This window comes from Elephantulus edwardii, unplaced genomic scaffold (assembly GCF_000299155.1).
Source record: "Elephantulus edwardii isolate Elephantulus edwardi_28Jun2011 unplaced genomic scaffold, EleEdw1.0 scaffold00042, whole genome shotgun sequence".
NCBI classification, from domain to species: Eukaryota; Metazoa; Chordata; class Mammalia; order Macroscelidea; family Macroscelididae; genus Elephantulus; species Elephantulus edwardii.
The window spans coordinates 1059266-1081536 of NW_006399792.1; the positions used below are offsets into that span (position 1 = coordinate 1059266).

Below are 22271 nucleotides of genomic sequence, written 5' to 3' on the forward strand. Positions count from 1 at the left end.
TTTACAATAAAGAATCTAATTATTTCCATAATTAATTATTTTATTTAACAATTTCCAAGACTAAGTTCCTCCTAGGAACTGCCATTTCTTACCACTAGATGTTCTTGGTTGAAGAGTTTGTGCAGCTGTTCTTCTATTTTTCTCTTCTCAGCTTTAGTTTTCTGTAAGGAATTGAGAGCTTCCTCACCAAATTCTCTTTTCAGTGTGGCACTAATCTTCTCTCCTGGATCCACCATGCCCTAAGAGTCACATCAAAAACAAAAACAGAACTAATAAGTTTTGAATCATTCAATAAATACTTATTGAGTCGTTTGTTCTGTTTTGTCCCATAATAGTGATCATGAAAGAACAGGAGTCACTGCTATGGAACAGAAAGACAATGTCTGCATCACTCTTATTCTTCTAGGAGGTGAGCCCTTGAGTACAGTGGTTGAGAACCTGGCTGTCAGCAAAAATGTCAGTAGTTCAAACCACTATAAAAAATGTGGACAAAGTTGTGGCAAGCTGCTGCTTCCCCACAGATTAAGACAAGACTAGGGCAAGGAAAGTCAATCAGAATCCTTTCCTAGTATTTCAAATTAGCTAAGGAAAAAGGAGCCCTATTAGTGTTGAAAGAAACATATTAGATTATTAAACCAAAGGTTAGTGGTGCAAATCACCACCATGGGAGAAAGTGAACAGTCTTCTCCTTTAAAAAAACGCAACTTGTTTCTGCCTTAGAAAGCAAACAGAGAGTCAGATGAGTCAGAATTGACTCAACAGCAGTGGGTGTGGTTTGGGTAGTAAGGAGAAGAGTACAGGATGCTCTCTACATTGTTTAATCTGCTGCAGCCACATGACCCCCTTAGTGCTTCTACGGCATGGCATGCCAGATAGCTTTCTATGCTATACTCTCCTTAGGGTCTTTGCAGGTACCATTATTTCTATCCAAGCAGGGGTAACATCCATGCTGCTTTCCCCAGATGTCCATATGGTTCATTCATTTACTTCCTTGGATATTTTCTTAAAGGTCATCATTTTATGGAGAATTTCTCTGATCAGCCTAATCTAAAATTGCAAATTTTGAGTATCCTATTCAAGGGTCAACTATGAAATAGTTTCAATTTGAAGGCAATGAGAGAGAAGAATCCCACTTTTAGTGTTTTCTTAAGTACTGATCAGCCAACACATAGCATGCATATCTTATGTACTATTGGTTTCCTATTAGAATATGAGCATTGATGGGATAAGTATTTTTATGTTTCTCTGTTATACTTTGAATGTCTAAAATATAGTTGGCCATGGACAAATATTAAAAATCTATTGATATGGGAGCTCTGGTGGCCTAGTGGCAAGACGCTGCACTGCAATCCCAGAGGAACACGGCTCGAATCCACCAGATGCTCTGCCGGAGAAGGAGGCGCAATATCCTCCTGTACCAGTCAGATCTGATTTGACTGTACATGCACACAAAATAATAAGAAATTTTAAAAAAAAAATCTATTGATGAGTGACTAAATATATCATCAATTAAAACCATTCTTTGATCATAATTTTAAATGACATCAATAACACAAGGTTGCAAAGGCATGTGGTTTGAATCCACCAGCTGTTCCGCAGGAGAAGGATGGGCAATCTTCTCCTGTGTGATTAACCGCCTCTGAAAACCCACTGGAGGGTCCGCTATGGGCCGGTTCTGACTAGATGACACACAACATGATGTAATAATGTAATGAGTAAAGTCAGACTATCTTGGCTTCTGTGAATCAGCTTGAGAAGCTCTAGCGGTATAATCTACAGAAACTGAGCTGTTAAACTAAAGGCAGCACCTCTTCAAGTGGCTCAAATCTACCAGTCATTCTACAGGGGTAAGATGGGCACTCTCCTCCTATATGATATACAGCCTCTGAAAACCTAACGGAGGGTCAGCTAGGAGTCAATTCCAATAGCAATGACTTTGAGTCTTTTGTTTTTTAATTAATCTAGACAGATCTAATGGCATAATCCATAGAGTTGTGCTGCTAATCCATAGGCTTGCCTTTCTACTGGCTGGAAACTGTCAGCAGCTCCAGGGGAGAAAATGGGAAATTTTCTCCTATGCCATTTCTTGTTTTGGTATGTGCCACTGCATAAAAAAAAAGACTCATAGCTAAACCCCTAATGGGTTTTTAGAGGCTATAAATTGCCCAAGAGGAGACTATGCATCTTCCTCTCATGAAGCAACTGGTGGATTAGAACTGGGTGCCAAACTAAAATCGAGTTGATATTCCCTTATCACTAGATCACCAGAACCCCTTCCTGTACTATTTACAGTCTCCCAGAAACCTACTGAACTGACCTGATAGCTGGACAATGACTAAAGATGTCAAGAGAATCGATGCCTTTGAACTGTGGTGCTGGAGAAGAGTACTGAGAACTCTATGGACTGGCAAAAGAACAAACAACTGTCTTGAAGAAAGTGTAACTAGAGTGCTCCTGAGAGGCGAGGATGATAAAGCTTCATCTTAAATACTTCAAGGCATGTTGCTAGAAGAGGCTATTCTGTGAAGAGGGGCATTATGTTATTGGAAAGGGAAGGTGGAGCGTCAGCAAGAGAAGAAGACCCTCAACCAGATGGATTGACAGAGTAACTACTGCAGTGGGCTCTAGTTTGTCAGAGATTGTGAGGATGCACAAGATAGGACAGGTTTCAGATCTGTGGTGAATGGGGTTGCTATGGCAATTCAACGGCACCTACCACCAACAAAATAAACCCACTCAAAGTCCATTTCCAATCAATAGTAATGAGTTTTTAGTCTAAGCTTTTATCAGAGACAGCTGAAATCTTTATTGCCATTTCACTTATATACAACTAAGGGGGAACCAGAAAATCATTCTTCCAGATAGCTGCATTTACAGAAAGTCACTCTCACCTCTATCTTTATTATTTCACAATATGACAAAATATCTAAAACTCTCTTATTTACACATACATCATTTTTAGAATCATTCAAACTATATGAAGTCAACAAAAGTACATTCTTCTTAGTAACATTGTCTTGAGAACTTCACTGCTGTCAAGTGGAAACAGACTCATAGCTGACTCTGAGGCTAAAAACAGCACCGGGGGAGACTGCCAACCGTTCTCCATTGGTGGATTCAAATCGTCAAAAACTGCTGCCTTTGGGTTGTCAGTACAACCTCCTACAGACTACACCACCAGAGCTCCCAAATGACACAATTAACTTAAAAAAAAAACCAAACCCAAAACACACCAAATCTATGAAGAACTGTAAACCAAAGTTATCCTTTTATTACATATAAAAGTAACAATTAATTTAAAAAGCTAAACATTTTATGCTGGGGGCAAAGTATATGAAAAAAGTCCTGAGAAGGGACTCAACGTCAGTGAATGCCTACTATGTAAACAAATCTTAAAAACCCAGTTGCCACAGCGGGACTCCAGGTCATGGTGAACCCACCTGTGCCAGAACACAAGAATACAGCTGTGCCCCAGAGGCTTTTCAATGGCTACAAGATCTTTCAGAAGTAGATCACCCTGCTTTTCTTCCAAGATGTCTCTAAGCGAATACGTACTATCAATGTTTATATTCCAGACCTTACACTTTTGTGCCATCCACTGACTTAAACAAGATTCTCTTTATTTTAAAGATGAAGGTCTGACCTCAATATCACTCACTGAAAAGGCAGGATAAAAACTTAGATCTGATTTTAAAATTCCTGTTCTATCACTTTAGTTTTAGAATCAGGCTAAGATTCTAAAACTTTCTATCATTCTAAACTTCTTAAAAATAATGGCACTTCAGTATAGAAATGAAAGACACAAGAAACTATATCGAAGTGGAAGAGAATAAAGTAGAAAAATCTACACACAGTAACTGGTACTAAGTAAAGCAACTAGGAAGAACTTAAAAAAGCAATTTGATTTCATTTTAATGCTTACCCCAGGGATTGCCCATTCTCCACAGTCTTTCCTTTTTATGGCAACAAATTGTAAAATGTTTTTTCCAGAGACGGGGTGAGCAATTTTATTTCCACTGCTATCTCTTTTCCATCTGTAAATAATAGTAAGACCGTAACCAATTCAGAACGAAGACCAAAGTGCTACCTAAAGTTCAGGTAAAGATAAAAAGATTTCTTTTCCTTTATAATAGAGTATATCTAAATTTACCCCAAATCAGATAGTTTTAGAAAATCTACTTTTTATTAAAAATATCCAATATTTAGCATTATTACAAATCAGAATGAGTGTATTTTACATAAAATATATTCTTGTTTAAAAATTCAGAATACAAACCTTTTTACCACTATAGATTTTATTTTTACCACTATAAATTTTATTTAAAAAAAAATTTAAGCAGAATTGGATTTGAAAGATCAGAAAAGTCAAAACCCCAAAACATTTATAAGAATTGAAGATTGTTAAAATGCTCTAATACATGTTTTTAACAGTTCATCTTCTATTATTATCAGAAAAGTATGATACATGTTTCATTGGTCCAAAAGCAACAGCTCTCAATCAGTATGTCCTCTTGTGATAAGCAAAGAAACAAGTATAATTTCATTTTATATTTTGAATTAGAGAACATATTTTTCAAAGCATTTTAATGTAATGCTAATTTTCGGATATACTTTCTCTAACTACAAGCCTTTCCCAAGAATGGTAATAAATCTCCTCCTCTTCTTTCCGATTTCCTACCACCCATACCCTTACCACCACATTCACTTTGCCTCTACAATTTTAAATATTGTTTAAATGGTCCCTTCTGCAAAGAGAAAATTGTTGAATTTTCAATATTAAACAAGAATGAGACTTCATGAAATACACTCACAGCAACCCTCCATTATATTTCCAGGATTTATATCTCCATTATAAATCCTGACTGCAGAAGGCTGCTCATTTCACTACCATGGAGTGACTGGTGGATTTAATTTGCCAATTTTGCAATCAGCAGCCTGACATAAGACCAACTACACAAATAGGGGTATTTCGTTTGAATACTTCTATTAGGGAGCTCTGGTGGCCTAGTGGTAAGAAGCTGTGTGACAATCATGAAGGCATGTGGTTTGAATTCACCAGTTGCTCCATGGGAGAAGGATGGGTTCCTCCAATGCAATTAATTGCCTCTGAAAATCTGCTGGAGGTTCAGTCATGGGTTGGCTCCAACTCAACAGTGCACAGTAAAAACTATGAAATTATGTTGTATTCACCACTTTGGAGAAAAACAAAGTCTCGTAAGAATGTAAAGTTACTTACTAAAACTAAAACCAAAAAAACCTAACAATATTGAAAGTATATGTGTTATCTAAAGAAAGAAAGTGACAATGTTGGTCAGTGAAGAAATCTTAATTTAACAAGATGATTCCTATTGAGCTGGCTAACTCACTTGCTTTCTTTTCTTTATTCTGATTCATGTTTGTCAAGAGACCTTCTGAGCTATTTGGTTTACAAAACAGATCCATGTCAAGAAAGAAAGAATGCCTTCCATTCCATTCTCACCTCTACTCTCCAGACGGGCCCTCTCTAAGAATGTTTCTCTTGCTTAATAAACTCTCTTCTATAAACTTTCCTCTGTCTTAATAACCATTCTTGTTTTTATCTTCCACCTCTTCTTAAGCTTTGAATATCTCCAGCTCCATTCCTTAACTTGGCATTTAATATTATAAAAATTAATTTTATCACTATTTGACATAGCGTATTATATGTTAAGCTGTTCACATGACAAAGATGGGACTGTCACTTCCTTTAAAGACTTACAACCTTGGAAACTTGGATACAGGGCCATCATGAGTCGTAACTGACTCAACGGCAACAGAGTTCTGGGTATACTCCTTCAAGAACCTTCTGTTTCAAACAAACTGATCTTTTCACTGCCCTTCAATAATTAATCTTAAGACTCTTGCTGTCCCCTTATCAAAGAATCATACCTAGCTCAAGTCTACCTCCTTCACAATGCCTTTATTGAATGCTTCAGTTTGTCATTCCTGACTTCCAATTTTGTCAGGTATCCTGTTATCATCCATTTTTCTTATTTATATTTTCCATTATATAAATGATGCTATAGCTCATCAATGATATTGTTCTTGTTATGTGTCAGAGACTCAACTACAAGTCATAGTGACCAAATGAACAACTCTGAACTTTATCCGAGCTTAAACTAATCTCACTGTCTCTGACAAACCTGCCTCCATTGCCAAAATCACTGTGTCAATCCATCTCTTCCAGGGTTTTCCTCTTCTGTGTTGACTCTTTCAAGCATGATGTCCTTCTCCAATGGCTGGTCCCTCCTGGCAACATGCCAAATATATATGTCAGATGGAGCTTCAAAATCCTTGACCCTAAGGAGCAACCTGGTTTCATCCTCTCCAGGATAAACCTGTTTGTTCTCTTGGCAGTCCACAGTATGTTCAGTACTCTTCTCCAGCACTACTCAAAGGCTTCGATGTTTCTTCTGTCATCCTTAATCACTGTCCAGCTCTTAGATATACAAGTAACTGAGAAGAACATGGCCTGGATCAGACACACCTTAGTCTTTAGACTGACATCATTGCTCCTGAGAACTCTGGAGAGATCACCTACAGCAGAAGTCCCCAAAGCAATCATCTTTACATTTGCTGACTGCTGGTGCCGAGTGTTAATTGTGGACCTGAGCAAGATTAATCTATTCTCCATCTCTCATGGATGTTGCCAAGTGCCCTTGGTGGTAAAAATATTTTTTTTTCTTAATGTTGAGATGCAATGCATATCGAAGTCCTTAACCTTGTGCAGCAAACACTTCATGTCCAACTCAGTTTCATTAAGCAAGGTTCTGTCATCTGCATATTTTGCAAGTTGTTGATGAGTCTTCCTCTAATCCTAATGCCACTTCCTCTTCATTAAGTACAACCTCACTAAAGATCTGTTAAGCATATAGATTGAAAAGGCATGGAGAAAGGACACATCCCTGATCTACTCCTTTTTTTATTTTGATCCATGCAGTGTTTCCTTGCTCTGTTTTAATGAATGCTTCCTAGTCCAAGTTTTGCATAAGCACAATCAAGTGTTCTAGGATTCCCATTCTTCTCAATTTTACCCACAATCTGCTGTGATCCACACAATTATTTTTGCATAGTCAATAACACACAACTAGACATTCTTCTATTACGCTCTGCTTTCAGCGAAGATCCATCTGAAATTGGTACCGATTTCCCTAGTGCCACAGTCTTTTCTAAACCCAGCTTGCACTTCTGGCAGTTCTGTGTCAATGTAACTATCCCAATCATTTGTGGATAAACTTCAGCAATATGTTGTTTGCATATGATATTAGTGATATTGTTTGGTAATTTCTACACTTGGTTGTTATGAGGGGAAGACCCTCTATGAGGTGGACTGATTCAGTGACTGGGGTAATCGGGATGGGTGTGTCAGAGGCCATGCGATTGGCACAGGATAGAGCAGGATTTAGGGCTGCTGTACATAGGGTCGCTATGAGTCGCAAATGACTCGACAACAACAACACTTTGCTGGATTACCTTTATTGGGAACGGTAAAAATATGGATGTCTTTCATTCAGTTGGCCAGGTAGTTTTCCTCCAGGTTTCCTGGCACAACCTGGTGAGCACATCTCGGCTGCATCTGGTTGTTGAAATACATCAATTTGTATTCCATCAATTCCTGGGAATTTACTTGGCCAATTCCTTCAGAGCAGCTTGAATTTCCTCCTTTATCACCACTGCTTCTCAATCATATGCTCTTTCATGAAATTCTTCTTCTATGTTAGTCAATTCTTTTTGGTACGATGACTCTGTGTACTCCTTCCATCTTCTTTTGGTGATTCGTAGAGCATTCAATATTCTGCCCACAGCATCTTTAAATACTACAAGTCAAGACTTGAATTTGTTCTTCAGTTTAAGAAATGCTGAGTGTGTTTGTCCTTTTGGTTTTCTAAGATTCTTACTTTTTTTAATATCCTCCAGATAACCTACTCAATGCTGAGAGCAAATAGATGCTCAATATATGGTGAAATAAACTTTGTTTAATGATACTGAACTTTCTATAATATAAAATTGTGGGTTTACATTTACATTGCTATATTTGCATAAATCCCTTTATAGTGGGTGCATGCATATGCATTGTTAATGTCTTTATTCTTCTGATTCATTATGTCTTTGCTTCTGAAATGTTTCATTTGATTCTTACCTAGTTATGATGGGATCTGCAGCATGATTGGGGCCCCATCTCCCCAGAAGGCCCCGGCCAACAAGTCCCGTTCTGCCTGCAGGATTTCTGAGGGGAAAGGAAAGAAATAAAATTAATGTATGTATCCTTAATGTGCTCAACATGATAGGTCCTCAAAAAACTGTGAAAGAAATAAAAGGACAATAATATCTCCTCACAAGCCCAGCAGCATTGTCACGTATCTGGCACTAAACCCATTATAAAACTTCTTTTACAGTCTAAGAATTTGTTTCCATTTTTACTATTAAATTCAAACTAGAATCTCAATGTAGTCTTGGAACTTTCTAAGATGAAATGTTTTGCACCTAATCATCTCTCTCTCCAACACTCACAACTGATTTTCTGGGATATCCATCACTGCCTTTTCCTATTCCACCCTCTAATCCTTGTTGTTATATTTTTAAGTCCTTCTCCTCAGGAGGTACTGAATTTCACCACCAGTAATTTATATGTTATAGCATAAATTACTACATATTTTATAGGTTTCCAGAATAAAAACACAAATTTTAAAGTAATTTTTATATAAACATCAACTTACTAGTTAACCTAATGTCAACCAATTCTAAAAGGTATGCCAGATAAACACATTAATACTCATCCCTAAGTAATTTTCTTACAGCTTATATGCTTTAAATATTCCATTTTCATTATACACCAGTTAAATGCTCTAACATACAGCCATATCTATTTAACGCTTTCTTTTGTCCTCTCACTACATAAAATAATTTGTAAAAATTTTTATTTTTAAATTGTTGAGTGCCGTCGAAATTTTTATACATATTTTTAAATTCTGTTTTTCTATAACTGCTATTAAAAAAAGGAATGGATTTTTATACTGCTTGGCAGTAGATGGAAAATTTTTCAGCAAGAATTGCAAAGACAAAGCCAGCTGACAATAGTACTATTTTTTCATATCCTAGGAGTGGCAGTGTAGACTGTAGCTTTGCTGTATTCCACATATCCACACACTCCTTAACATGAATGATCTAAGGTATTATTAAGAGAGAAAATGTTAGTTTTTATGGATTAAGTCAACAATTTATAAACTAGAAGCTACAGATTAAACATATAAACTACTTATCCTTAAGCATGAGACACAGAGGTTGTCTTGCATAGTCAGAACTGAAGCCAACATATAAAGAAAAGCAGATATAAGACGGACAGTCTTGATGGATTTGCAATTATACTTTTTCCTAAAGTTAGTATTAACCAAGTATCATTGTAGTTAGGAGCTATCAAACTGGTTCAGAGTCTTATCAAGACTACGTGCATCAGAAGAAAATAACCTCTAGTCCTGTGCCATCATCCTCACAGGCAGCTTCAGCCACTGCATCAATCCATTTTGTTGAGGGTTGTCTTCTCTTTTATTAACCTAGCACTAAATTCTACTTCAGCCAGTAGCCTCTCATAGTAACATGCTAAAAGTAAGTGAGATCCTCTCCTCTAAGGAGCATTTGTGACTATACTTGTTTCAAGACACATTTGTATTTTTAGCAGGTCATAATATATTCAACATTCTTTGCCAACACCATAATTCAAAGGCATCATATTTTTTTCTGTCTTACTCATTGTTCACCTTCCACATGGATATGAAGTTGCTGTGTTTGACCTAAAACATGTTACTTTCAGCCACGTGACACTATAAAGAGAACTATGCAATACACCCTTTCATTTCTTGACTGCTTCTTTGATGAATGCTGACTATGGAGCCAAGTTAAATTAATTACTTGACAACTTCAATCTTTTCTCCATATACCATGATACTGCTTCCTGGTATAACAGTGAAAATATGTTTCCTTTATGGTAAACAATAATAAAAGTTGTAGTCTTTTATATTCATCAGTTAGTGCTTCAAGTCCTCTTCATTTTCAGGAAGCAAGGTGATTGCTATACAGGTTGTTAACAAATCCTTCTATAGATACAAACACTCTAGAAGGCAGTTTGACATTTCCTCAAAATGTTGAATATAAAAATTCCATATCATCCAGCACCCCACTGCTAGGAATATAACCCAAGGAAAATAGAACTGAGTACACTGATGTTCATAGTAGCATTTTTCATACAGCAAGAAAATGGCAACAGTCCAAACATCTATCAACAAATGAATGTATTGAGAAACTACGGTACTTTTACATCATAGAATACTATGCAGCACTCAGGAGCAACGATTTTGAAAAATACTATGTAACATGGGAAAGGCTAGAAACCATTATGCTAAGTGAACTAACTCAGTCCCATAGGACAAATACTGTATAAAACCATTAAGGTAATAATAGAAGGATAACCAGTAAGATGTATTTAAAAGTCCAAAGGAAGGGGAAGTGGCAGGGGTGATGAAAGTAAGGAGGAAAGGACATGATGGAGTTGCAGAGTTTGGTGGGCAAAGGGAGATGGTGAAAGAATTAGGAAAGATCTAGTGGGGATCTGAAAAGACAAGGTAATACTGGGTATAGCCAATGGTGATTAATTTTATAAAACACAGTGTATGGGAATGATGGTATGAAACACAATGTGAATGAAGTATGAAACACAACGTATATGAATTTGTATGCAAACCAATATAAAATAAAAATAAATTTAAAAAATAAATAAATACATCCACAAACTATAAGCCTCCTTTTGTTTTATTTGGACATTCTAATTTTCTCCTGGTGGTACAGTGATTAAGTCTTCAGCTAAGTGGATGGGGGTTCAAACTCACCAGCTGCTCTGTGGTCATCTAATTCTATAAAGGTTTACAGCCCTGGAAACTCTATGAGGTACTTCTACTTTGTCTTATAAGGTTGCAATGATTTAGAATTGATTTGATGACAAGTGCTTGTCTGTATCTTCTTAACTTTTAAAATATCTTAAGAAAAATGGAAAAAAATGTTCTTTTCTAGAAATTCATTTCTAAAACTATGGAAAGATCACTGATGTTTAATCATTGTTCTGTTTGGTTTGGGTTCATTTCCTCTTACATATTTAGATAAAGTCTTTTTTAAAAATTATTATTAAATTTTATTAGATAAAGTCTTGTTTTTAAGACTGTTAGTTGCTGTTTTGTGATTCATGGCAACTTTATTTTTAAAAGAACAAAACCCTGTCCTATCCTATAGCATTGAATTTCCACAATTACTGATATATCTGAGATGACTGCTACAGCTATGAAGGGCTTATGTCTTATAAAGGGCTTCTTTCATTTTTGTTGACCCCCTACTTTAACAATGTTCAGTTGTTATCTATAAAGTTTTAATAGCTACCAGATTGCCAGTCTCATCTCTTGAAGTATCTTACTGGAAGTTCTGGTAAAATCTATCCCCAATGGGTAACCATGGTAGCATTTGAAGTATCAGTGGCATAGCTTCTAGAATCACAGCAATACACAAACCATCAAAATACAACAAATTGACAGGTGCTAGGACTTTAAGGCTGTTGTTAGGTGCTGCCATAATCTTTCATTTAATAAATGAACTACTAAGTGATAATTTTTAATTCATTATTTATTTATCCTTTCAACATGGAGTTATAAAATATTGAGATTTTGTCTCTATCTCTTATAAGCAGTATAAAAATTGCTTACACTCTCTCTTCACTTATATAAAGGAACTGAAAATACCCAGTTATAGATTATGTGAAAAATGTAACAATGGTTTCATATATATAAATTATTTTGTGCAATGTCCAGCACATACAAGTACTCAAAAATTTTAATTATGTTTTCTATTTTATTAAGACCCATTGTTTGAAGATGTTCCACTCACAGTACCTACCTAGGTCTTCCATTTTTAATTTCATACAGGCCATTCTGGCTCTTTCTCTCAACGTGTCCATCCTTTTCATTGAACTTGGGAGAAAAATTTCTTTCACTGTAATAAGAATATCAATGTAAATGAAAAATAATGCATCAATACTACCAAAAGTGTAATTATGCCAGTAAATTTGTTATTTCAAATGATAAATATGTATGTTGTTGTGGTGTACCACAGAGTCAGAACTGACCCATAGCTGACCTTCCAGCAGGCCTTCAGAGGCAGTTAATTGCACGGAAGGAGACTGCCCATTTATAGCATGCCTATAGTATTGCACCACAGCTTCTTGCCACTAAGCCACCAGAGTTCACTTGAATATATATATACATACACTCTTATAATCTTATAGTAGTAATTTCCTTGAAAGTTTTAATTTATAAATTGATCTTCAAAAAATCTAAGAAAAAACCTTTTTAAAATCAAAACATCTTACACTTTCCAAGGATGAGTTCAATAACCCCAATGGAAATGACTATTGGAAGTAGTAGAGCTCCTCTCACATGCTACCAAAACAATCTACATTAATGTAAGCAAAAAAGAAATGGCTTTTGGCACAGTATAGTGATTACTGGCTCCTACGTAGTTCCAAAAATGACACTTCTGATATACTGATACTGATACTGATTCAAGGAGCTCTGTAGCAATGTGTTAAATTGCTAACCAAAAGGTTGGTGGTCTCACTCCACCAGCTGTGACTTGGGACAAAGATGGGAACTCTCCTCTCATTAATATTTACAGTCCCTAAAGTCTGATGGAGGGGTCGTCAGAAAATCACAATCAATTTTATGGCACTAGGTTTATCAGACTTGGTTTACTGATTCAAAGTAATTTTCGTTTCTTCCAATAAACAGTTATGAACACTTTCATCGAAAAGTATTTTTTTCAAAACCTTGAATTCACTCCATAAATGGCATAACAAATATAGAATAAAAATAGATGTGCTACAAATGGCCTAATTCTTATGTAAGTAAAAACTACAAAGCTAGGTAAAAATTTACTGAGTTTTATTTATGTAGTGTTGTTGTTATGTGCCGTCGAGTCGTTTGCGACTCACACTTTATCATATTTCTTTTTGTATTACTTTTATTAAAAAGGAAAATAAAATTTATGTAATATACTCAAATTCATATACATGAATGTTTTGGGGGGATTTTTTGCAATCACTTGTTATGCATCAGAGAATTGGACAATGACTAAGGAGGATAGAAGGAAAATTGATGCCTTTGAGCTTTGGTGCTGGAGAAGAGTATTGAGGGTACCATGGACTGCTAGGAAAACAAACAGATTCATCTTGCAGAGGGTTAAACCGGCTGCTCCTTGGAGGCAAGGATTCTGAGGCTCCGTCTAACATACTTTGGACATGTTGTAAGGAGGGACCGGTCCTTGGAGAGAGACATCATGCTTGGGAGGGTGGAGGGACAGCGCAGGAGGGGAAGGCCCTTTATGAGGTGGATTGATTCAGTGACTGGGGTGATCAGGATGGGTGTATTGGAGACAGTGCGATTGGCACAGGACAGAGCAGAGTTTAGGGCTGTTGTACATAGGGTCGCTATGAGTCGCAAGCGACTCGAAGGCACATAACAACAACTCAAAATTCACTGTCAAGTCAGAAACTATTCATAAAAAAAAAAAAAAAGAAACTATTCATAGGGATCATGTGGTGGGTTTTCATTGGCTATAAATAGCACAGGAGGAGACTGTCCCTCCCCTCCCTGGGGGGATTCAAACCACCAGAGGTGCCACTTTTGTGTTAGCAGCATAACTCTCTGTAGGCTAAGCCATTACAGCTTCCCAGACATAAGGAAAAGGCCTTCCTCACCATCCAGAAACCACTGACATAATTACACTGACAGTGAATTAAAAGCTGTACACCACTAGACAGCTCATAGGTAGGAAAGTTTTCTGACATGGGTTTCCCATTTGCTCTACATTTCTAGTATGTGAACATAAAAATATTTGTTGACTTTGGATAACCTACACGTTTTCTCAAAATTTCAAATTTCAAAATAAGCCACTAAATATTTACACTTTAAAAACAAACAAAAAACCATCACCATAGTTCACTAAATCTTAATTATAAGGTTTGATTTAGTAATTAATACAACAGCAACTTTTTAAAAATAGAAAAAAATTCTATCTCCATTTACAATACACAGTACTCTTGCAAACATAATGAATTTCAATTATACATAGCTCACTGTTATTGGGAGCTCTGGTAGCTTAGTGGTAAGAAGCTGTGCTGCAATCCCAAATGCATGCAGTTTGAATCTACCAGCTGCTCTGCAGAAGGATGAACAAATGCCTCCTGTGTGATTAACTGCCTCTGAAAACCTGCTGGAAGGTTAGCAATAGGTCAGTTCCAACTCGACAGCATAAAACAGTAGCATTGTTATGGAGTGGGAACTCACTCACAGCTGCCCCTCCAGGAGGTTTTTAGGGTTGTAAATGACATAGGAAGACACTGTCTATCTTTCTTTGGAGTCAAGAGCTACTGGCAAATTCAAATCTTTGGGTAGCAGCACACTCCCCCCACCACTAGGCCACCAGAACTCTCAATTTTATATATGTGTATGTATAAATACACTCTCTAAATAGGTAAAAATAGAATTCTTTTAAAGCTAATTATTTCTCCACAAGTTTTATTAAATCAAAGTATTATATTAAAGCTATAAGCACATACTTGGATAGAAGGGGGTAAAAACAAGTCTCGGTCAAAATTATACCTACTTCCAAGTCAGTGATGATATTTAACGGACTACTGAAATAAGACTGGGTCTATCCAAGTAGGCTTGATTTTTTTTCCCTTCATTTTTCTGGCTAAATAATGCCTGAAGTTTCAAATATAAAATAAATCTGCCTAATGAATCACCCTTAACAACTGGCAGGTTAGCAGAGTGTTTAAGAACGTAACTCTAAAGTCAGGCTGAATTCAAGTCCAAGGTATACCAGCTACTAATTCTGTGACAAATTTTCTGTACTTCCACTCATTTTTCTCTGTAGAAGTAACAAGAGTTCTGTCTTGTAGCATGGCTGTAAGGTTAAAAGAATGCTTTTAAAGCACTAAGCACAGAGTCTACCTCATTGTTGGTACACATACATATATGCACACACACAAATCATTATACTTACTATTAAAAGGAAAGCAAGCAAAATGTGAACCAATGAAAGATTTCCATGCTCAGTATTTTTGCTTGAGTTTTTTCCTTTTCTTTTCTCTTGTTATCTCTTTCCTCTTGTGTTTTTGGGTTTTTTTTTTTCCATAGTGCTCTACCCTTATCATTTTATTCTTGGTACAGCTGAAAATTATTTTCACCAATCAAACACAAATATAGCTATGTTGGAAAATAACTACAAAATACGTTCTATTCATAACTCAAAGAAAAGAAACGAAAAACAATACCACCATTTATTATTTCACAAAATAAAAAATGTCATGGCAAAAGAGATCTACCAATTCAGGAGGATTCCTAAAGAGAAAAAAATATAAACACTGACTGTCCAACTTCTACCTTTGGCAAGAATACATACAAATGTGAAAAGCGAGTTGAACATCACTAAGTCAAAATAAAAAATTCCTCTCAGCTGTCAAAATGAAAATTCATAAATACCATCATTATGTTCTCTGTAAGTCTTGTTTTGTCAAATAATTTACTCACCTGATCTGAGGATCAGCCCATCTGGGTCCAGCTAAGACCGAGACAGCAGTGTATTCTACTGGGTTATAGTCTTGCCACTCAACCAGCCAGCCCACTTTGTCATTGGGAACCTGGCTTCGTTCAACTTTGGATCCTGGGTAAGGAGATGTTCGAGCCTTCTTGTGGGAATTCCTTTTGGCATCATGAGAGTCAGACATGATAAAGGAATTAAGATGAAATGAACAAGATGAAAATGAGTTTCTGGGGAGAAAAAAAAAGGAAAAGCGTTTTACATAAATCTGGGAAGAATAAACAAACAAGTTTAGCTCGAGGAGCCCAAAACATACTTTTTTCATTTCAAAGACATTTCAAAATTAGAAAATTCAAATTTGATGCATATTTGCATAAAGTTCCCAAATCTATGAGAAATTATTTTCAAACACAAAAGCTTTATAAACACAGTTAAATCTCAATAAATTTTAAATTTCATAAATTCACTAATTTATTATAGTTTAGGAAAGGGAACAGACCTTTACTTTTGTGTTATCTGTTGCGATGAGAAAGCTGGTTATGCAAATATAAAAATAAATGTAAAAAAACCTGCTTAAGTTTACATAAAAAAATATATATTTTTAGTTTCCTCTTTTAGGCATTATAGAATAATTAGTGCTGGTGGTGGTTACCATCGAGTCGGAACCAACTCATAGCTGACCCTCCAGCTGGTTTTCAGAGACAGTTAATCAAACAGGAAGTTGTTTATCCTTCTCCTGTGGAGCAGCTGGTGGCCTGGAATCATGTGCCTTTAGGATTGTAGCACAGCTTTTTGCCACTAGGACACCAGAGCTCCCTAAAGTAATTAGTACCAGATTAAAAAAAACAAAACAAACTAAAAACTCCCGCAACTACAAAACTGAAGATACAAAATAACATCGTCAGACATCGGACAAGAGGCAATGTAAGAACTCTGTAAGAAGGAAAACAATGAGATGAGTTTATGAATATTATTTTTTCCTTAAGGCATTTTCTGGAATGTGGCAAAGAAAGGGCAACACAAACAGAATTAGGGTCTTAATAAACTTGAAGAAGCAAAGATCAGAGTTTAGGACTACTGAAAGAACAGTACACATGCCAGAAAAGGACACTGAAGAAAAGGGACTCAGTAAATCTTTATAAATTTGTTTTTCATGAGTTTTGAGTCAAATACTAAGTTGCAGACACAGTGAACAAAATACTAAGAAGCTGAGCAACAATGAATCATGGCAGAAAAAAATAACTACTTAGGAAAGAATAACTACCAAGGAAGGAATGGCAACTAGAGCAGTTATAGAGCAAAACAATTACTGGGGCTTAAACAGTGATGCACTGGGCAAATTGGCTGGTAAGGAAAACCTCTTTAATGTCCTAAAGAACTTGGATATCACATTAAAGATTAAGGTGTACCTGCCCCAAGCCATGGTATTTTCAATTGCTTCAGACACATATGAAATCTGGACAATGAATAAGAAAGAATGAAGAACTATTAATGCCTTTGAAGTGTAGTGTTTAAAGTACCACCATGTACTGACAAAAGAACAGATGTGCAACCAGAGTTCTCCGGAGAGTCAGGGATGATGAGACTTCATTTCACATACTCAGGGCATGTTATCATGAGGGACTAATCCCAGGAGAAAGACATCATGCTTGGAAAAGTAAAGGAACATTGAAGGGGACGAATACCCTCAAGGAGAATGACTGACATAGTGCTTCTGCAGCTCAATGAGCTTGAGCTCAGTGGAGATTGTGAGGATGGTGCCGGATAAGGCAAGGTTTTGTTCTGACATACACAGGGTTGCTAGAGTCTAAATCAACTCTAGAATACCTAACACCACAACCACATAGTGATGAGAGCTAGATTTTTGACCAGACAGACTACACAGACCTCAGTAAACACTCCAGCAGACATTCAGTAGAGATCCCAGAAAGCCTATAGCTTAGGTGTAGATTTAACCTGTTGTTGATAGTTGCAGTCAGGGATAAGGAAAGTCAGTATCAACTACTAGGCAAACAGTTCAAATCCACTAGCTGCTCCATGGGAAAAGGATGGGCAATCTCCTCCTGTGCATTACTGCTTTGAAAATCAGCTATGAGTTGGTTCCAACTCTAGAGTACATTACAGCAATATATGCAAAACACCATTCAAAGTGCTTTAATGCATTAACTCATCTGAGTAACACTGCTACCCTGAAGATAGGCACGTTTATGAATTGTATTTTCCCACTTTACCCTGCCCCCTACCATAAAAAAAAAAAATCCTAATCCCTGTTGTAATACTGAGTATAACCCTTTAGGAAACAGGGGTTTTCTTCTGTTAGTAAAGTCATGCCATGATGGATCCAGAACACACACATTTATTCTTTCCCTCCTACACAGAGATAAAAGAAATAACGATGTAAAGAAAGAAAGAAATCCACAGCTGGAAAGAAAGAGGATAGGACACTTGTGAGTGAGAGATCTCAATTTTAGGGAGATGGAAAGAGGCTAGAACCTCACCAACCTACAAAACAAAGAAGGACAAGTTATATTTTAAAATACACCACATTCCCACAACAGAAGTCGTCAGAGTTTTTAAGCTTGAAGTCAGTCGATCCAAAAGCCGTAAATGGGGAAGAATAACCATGGAAATTACCCAGTTCTCCTTTCTCACCCTCCAAACTGAAAAGTGGTAGAAGTTACCTTGGGTTGCTCCCAGGACAAATTAAAAAGTCAAAGAAACTCAAAAGGTTGGGACCCTGCTCGCTTCGGCAGAACATATACTAAAATTGGAATGATACAGAGAAAATTAACATGGGCGCTGCACCAGGACGACACACAAATTCATGAAGTGTTCCATATTTTTTAGGAATAAAGACCGCTTATTTACAATAACAACAAAAACAAAAAACAAAAAAAAAAAGTTAAGACCTCCATCAAGAATATTGATAGAGTATAGCCAAAGTCTAGGAACTTAAAAACTCTAGGATTCACTGTGAGAAAATAAACTTAAGACAGCTTTCCTCACCTGAGAAACTGTTCCAACCCTGCGTAAAGCTGTAATTCCCTGCTCACACATTCTTAACTGGATCTTTCCAGTTGTTTGACCTTTCACATAGACCCACCAACAGTCCCTCTCACACAGAGAAAAGAATGTCTAAAACAACTTAAAGTGAGTAACAAGCACTGCCACTAAACACTTGCGAAAAAAGAAAGTGAAGGGGAAAGGGCAATAAAGTAACAGAACCACTGACCCAAAAGAAACAACTCAGCAAATTCGTAAGAAATTTTATTCAAATTATCAGCTGCAAAAATTCAAAAGCTTTCAATATCCAAAATGCAAGACTCTCATCATCTAAACAAAGCACAATGTATACAACTTTTGTATACAAACCAATATAAAATAAAAACTTTTTAAAAAGAGCAATCAGGGGATAAAAAAATCTTGACAAAATGAAAAATTCAATAAAAGATATGCTTAATTGAATGCACAGGATTGAAGTATGTCTGAAATAGTAATCTGGAAGATAAAACTGAGTAAAGTCTCTATTGCAGTATTAAAAAAATAAAGACAATTTAAAAGTGGGAAATGAGAGAAAAAGAGAAACAGGCTCATAGAAAAGTCCCAAGAACTAACAAGAGTTCCAGAAAAAGACAAGGGGAAAAAATTAATACGCATAAGAAAATATTATAATTGAGGGGCCAAGCAAGAATGAACAAAGAACAAAGAACAATTCCTAAAGCCTATCAATGTCTTCGGTACCATGTTTAAATGGATGAAAGAATAAAAACTGTATAATGTAAATAAGATATAGTGTAAATAAACCATATACCTCTAAGTTTAAAGCTGTCAAATCAAGAAAAAAGGTATTAACATATAGCACTCTGAAAAAATAGGTTTTCCTTATATATCATTTTCAGAGACTGTAAATTGCATGGGCGGGAGACTGCACATCCTTCTCCCAGAGAGTAGCTGGAGGATTCGAAACACCTTCCTTTGGCTTGGCAACGCAACCCAAACCGCTAAGTCCCTACCTCTAAGTCACCTGAGCTCCGTGGAAAGAAGAGGTAGAGGATCAGAATGAAGACTTTTACTCTTCATTTTATACACTTTCAAGGCCAAATGTAGCTCTCTTTATGTAGAAATTTTAATTAAAAATACTTATTAACAACCAGCGTAAAAAAAAGTCATAGATTATTATACAGCTGTTAAACATTTTGGGGGCAAAAATATTGTTAACCTATGAAGGGCAAATTTCAGTTATCAGAAATCAAGAAAGATCCCTACCACTAGTTTCTTTTAAATAGAGAATATATTTAGCACTCTTCTCAGAATAGGTATGGAACGCTAAAAATTCGAGACGCACCAGATCAGAAAGAATCTAGTTCCCACCCCAACCCCATGGTCACTGAAGTTTACACATGGAAGGGGGGATACCTGTATGCTGGGATGCTGCGACAGCTCAAGGACGTGACACTCACAGAAACCAAGGCCACAGAGAGAGATACAGTGGCTAGTGCTTTTCCCAGGACTCTTCTGGCCATCAGCTTCCCAAGGGCGCCTAAGTACAACTAGACCGCCCGCTTTTAAAGGGGGCCGCGGCTTTGGCCCGCCCCAGGCTCGGCCCTGGACACCCAGCGGGCACTAGGACCCAGCAGCCCTTCTGTCGCAGAGGAACTGTGCAACATCTAGCTCAAAAACACACCCCAAGCGCCTTCCCAAAAGTAACAGTTCGGTTCCCTTCCCAGTGCGAAAAAGCGGAATTTAGGACAACAAGTAATGCTGACACTGCCAAGGCCAACAGCCAATAGAGCAGCAACCTAAGACCCAGACGTAATCGGTGCGTGACGACGCTTCGCGGACGCCCATTACTGACGTATTACCTTACGTGAGGCCTCTCTGTTGCTGACGCTGTCATGCTTTGGTTTTTTCCTACTGTTGGCCCAGAGCTTTCCTGGTACAGGTATGGGTGCTTTAGGGGACTCCCGAGGGTAAGGAAAACGTGAAAGAAGAAATGAGAAGAGAGAAAAAGGAAGAAGGAGGAGTGAAAGGATGTTTGTTGCCATTTTATTGTTTGTTTTTCTGAAGAAAGAGGATAGGAGCGGCTGATGAATGAGTCCCACGCACACTTGTTAAACGCGAATAATCCACGATTATGGAAAAAAATCGATTTCTGAAACATAAAACTAAGGTTTTTCCCCCACTATGCCCCATCCTTTGTTAACAGCTTTGTTTATAGTTATTAAACTTCACCAGAATTCTTTGGGTGTGGACGTCGTAAACCTTAGAAGTAAAACAAGCTGTTAAATTGTCTTAACTTGATGCAGGATATAGCTGGCCACACCCTCCACAGTAATAAAACTGAGGCAAAAATTAGCTTAACCTGAACTACACCAATATTATTTGTAACCTGATTCCTCCTCTTTCATCTTCATTATTTATATGAAAAATAAGGACAAATATTGCATAGGGCCATTGTTGTAAAATGGAACTAAATCGGGGTTGAGAGAAGACAGAGGAGGGGAGGAGTGATGTGTATACTGCATTGAAACAGATGAGGGAGAGAACTGTTTAAAAAGGATATATGATTGGGTATTGTCATGACAGGAGTCCAGAATGAAGACTGCTTAGTGGAGTGGACTTGGGGGGAGGGATTGCATAACAGTGAAAGAGTTTCTTTTGCTTTTCAAGGGGAAGAGTAAATTGAGGGGGAGGGGGTGGACAGGGAGAAAAGTGCAACAATGAATGAATGGAAACCCTAAGTCTCTGTAAACTTTCATTAAAATGAATTTTAAAAAATATACAGGGTCTATGCATCTATGTTCATGAAAGATATTGGCCTATAGTTTTCTATTTTGGTGGTGTCTTCACCTGACTTTGATATCAGGGATATATGTTTGCTTCATAGAATGAGTCTGGGAGAATTCTATCTTTTTCTATTTCCTGAAATACTTTATGTAGAATTGGTGAAATATACAAAATGAGTGACCCTGGAAGACATTGTGCTGAGTGAAATACCTCAGTCACAAAAGGACAAATACTGCATAATACCACTGTTCTAAAACAGGACTGACATGGGGGTTGGGAGAGAACTGAGAAAAGAGGGCATAAATAATGAACACTGCATTGAAATAGATGAGGGAAAGAACTGTCTAAAAGAAATCTATGATTGGGTGTTATTTGCATGACAACAGTCCAGAATGAGAGGTGCAGAGCAAGGTGGACTGGGGTTGACGGGAGGGAGGAAATTGCACAATAAAAGAATCTTTTTAAAGAGAAAAGCAGGGGAGCTCTGGTGGCCTAGTGGCAAGAAGCTGCACTGCAATCCCAGAGGAACACAGTTCGAGTCCACCAGATGCTCTGCCGGAGAAGGAGGCACAATATCCTCCTGTACCAGTCAGATCTGATTTGACGGTACACGCACATAAAATAATTAAAAAAAAAAAGAGAGAAAAGCAAACTTGGGGGAGGGGTGTAAGGAGGAAAATGTACAACAATCAATAAATGGAAATCCAAGTTTTCTGTAAACTTTCATTGTTGTTGTTGTTGTTGTTGTTGTTATGTGCCGTCAAGTCGCCTGCGACTCATAGCGACCCTATGTTCAACAGCCCTAAACTCCGCTCTGTCCTGTGCCAATC

At 37.1% G+C, this 22271-nt stretch overlaps 1 protein-coding gene across 1 annotated transcript in view; it reads right to left on the reverse strand.

Annotated features, from left to right (window-relative positions):
• NUDT9 (nudix (nucleoside diphosphate linked moiety X)-type motif 9) overlaps positions 1–20190 on the reverse strand; it is a 40446-nt gene extending 20256 nt beyond the window's left edge. Inside the window, exons 1-6 of the mRNA XM_006885317.1 lie at positions 20071–20190; positions 15645–15884; positions 11950–12045; positions 8159–8245; positions 3923–4034; positions 93–239 (exon numbers count right to left, since the gene is read on the reverse strand). Coding sequence (XP_006885379.1) covers positions 93–239; positions 3923–4034; positions 8159–8245; positions 11950–12045; positions 15645–15884; positions 20071–20177 — 789 coding nt within the window. The 5' untranslated portion in view covers positions 20178–20190. The remainder of the gene's footprint in view (positions 1–92; positions 240–3922; positions 4035–8158; positions 8246–11949; positions 12046–15644; positions 15885–20070) is intronic.
• Positions 20191–22271: the final 2081 nt, after the last annotated feature.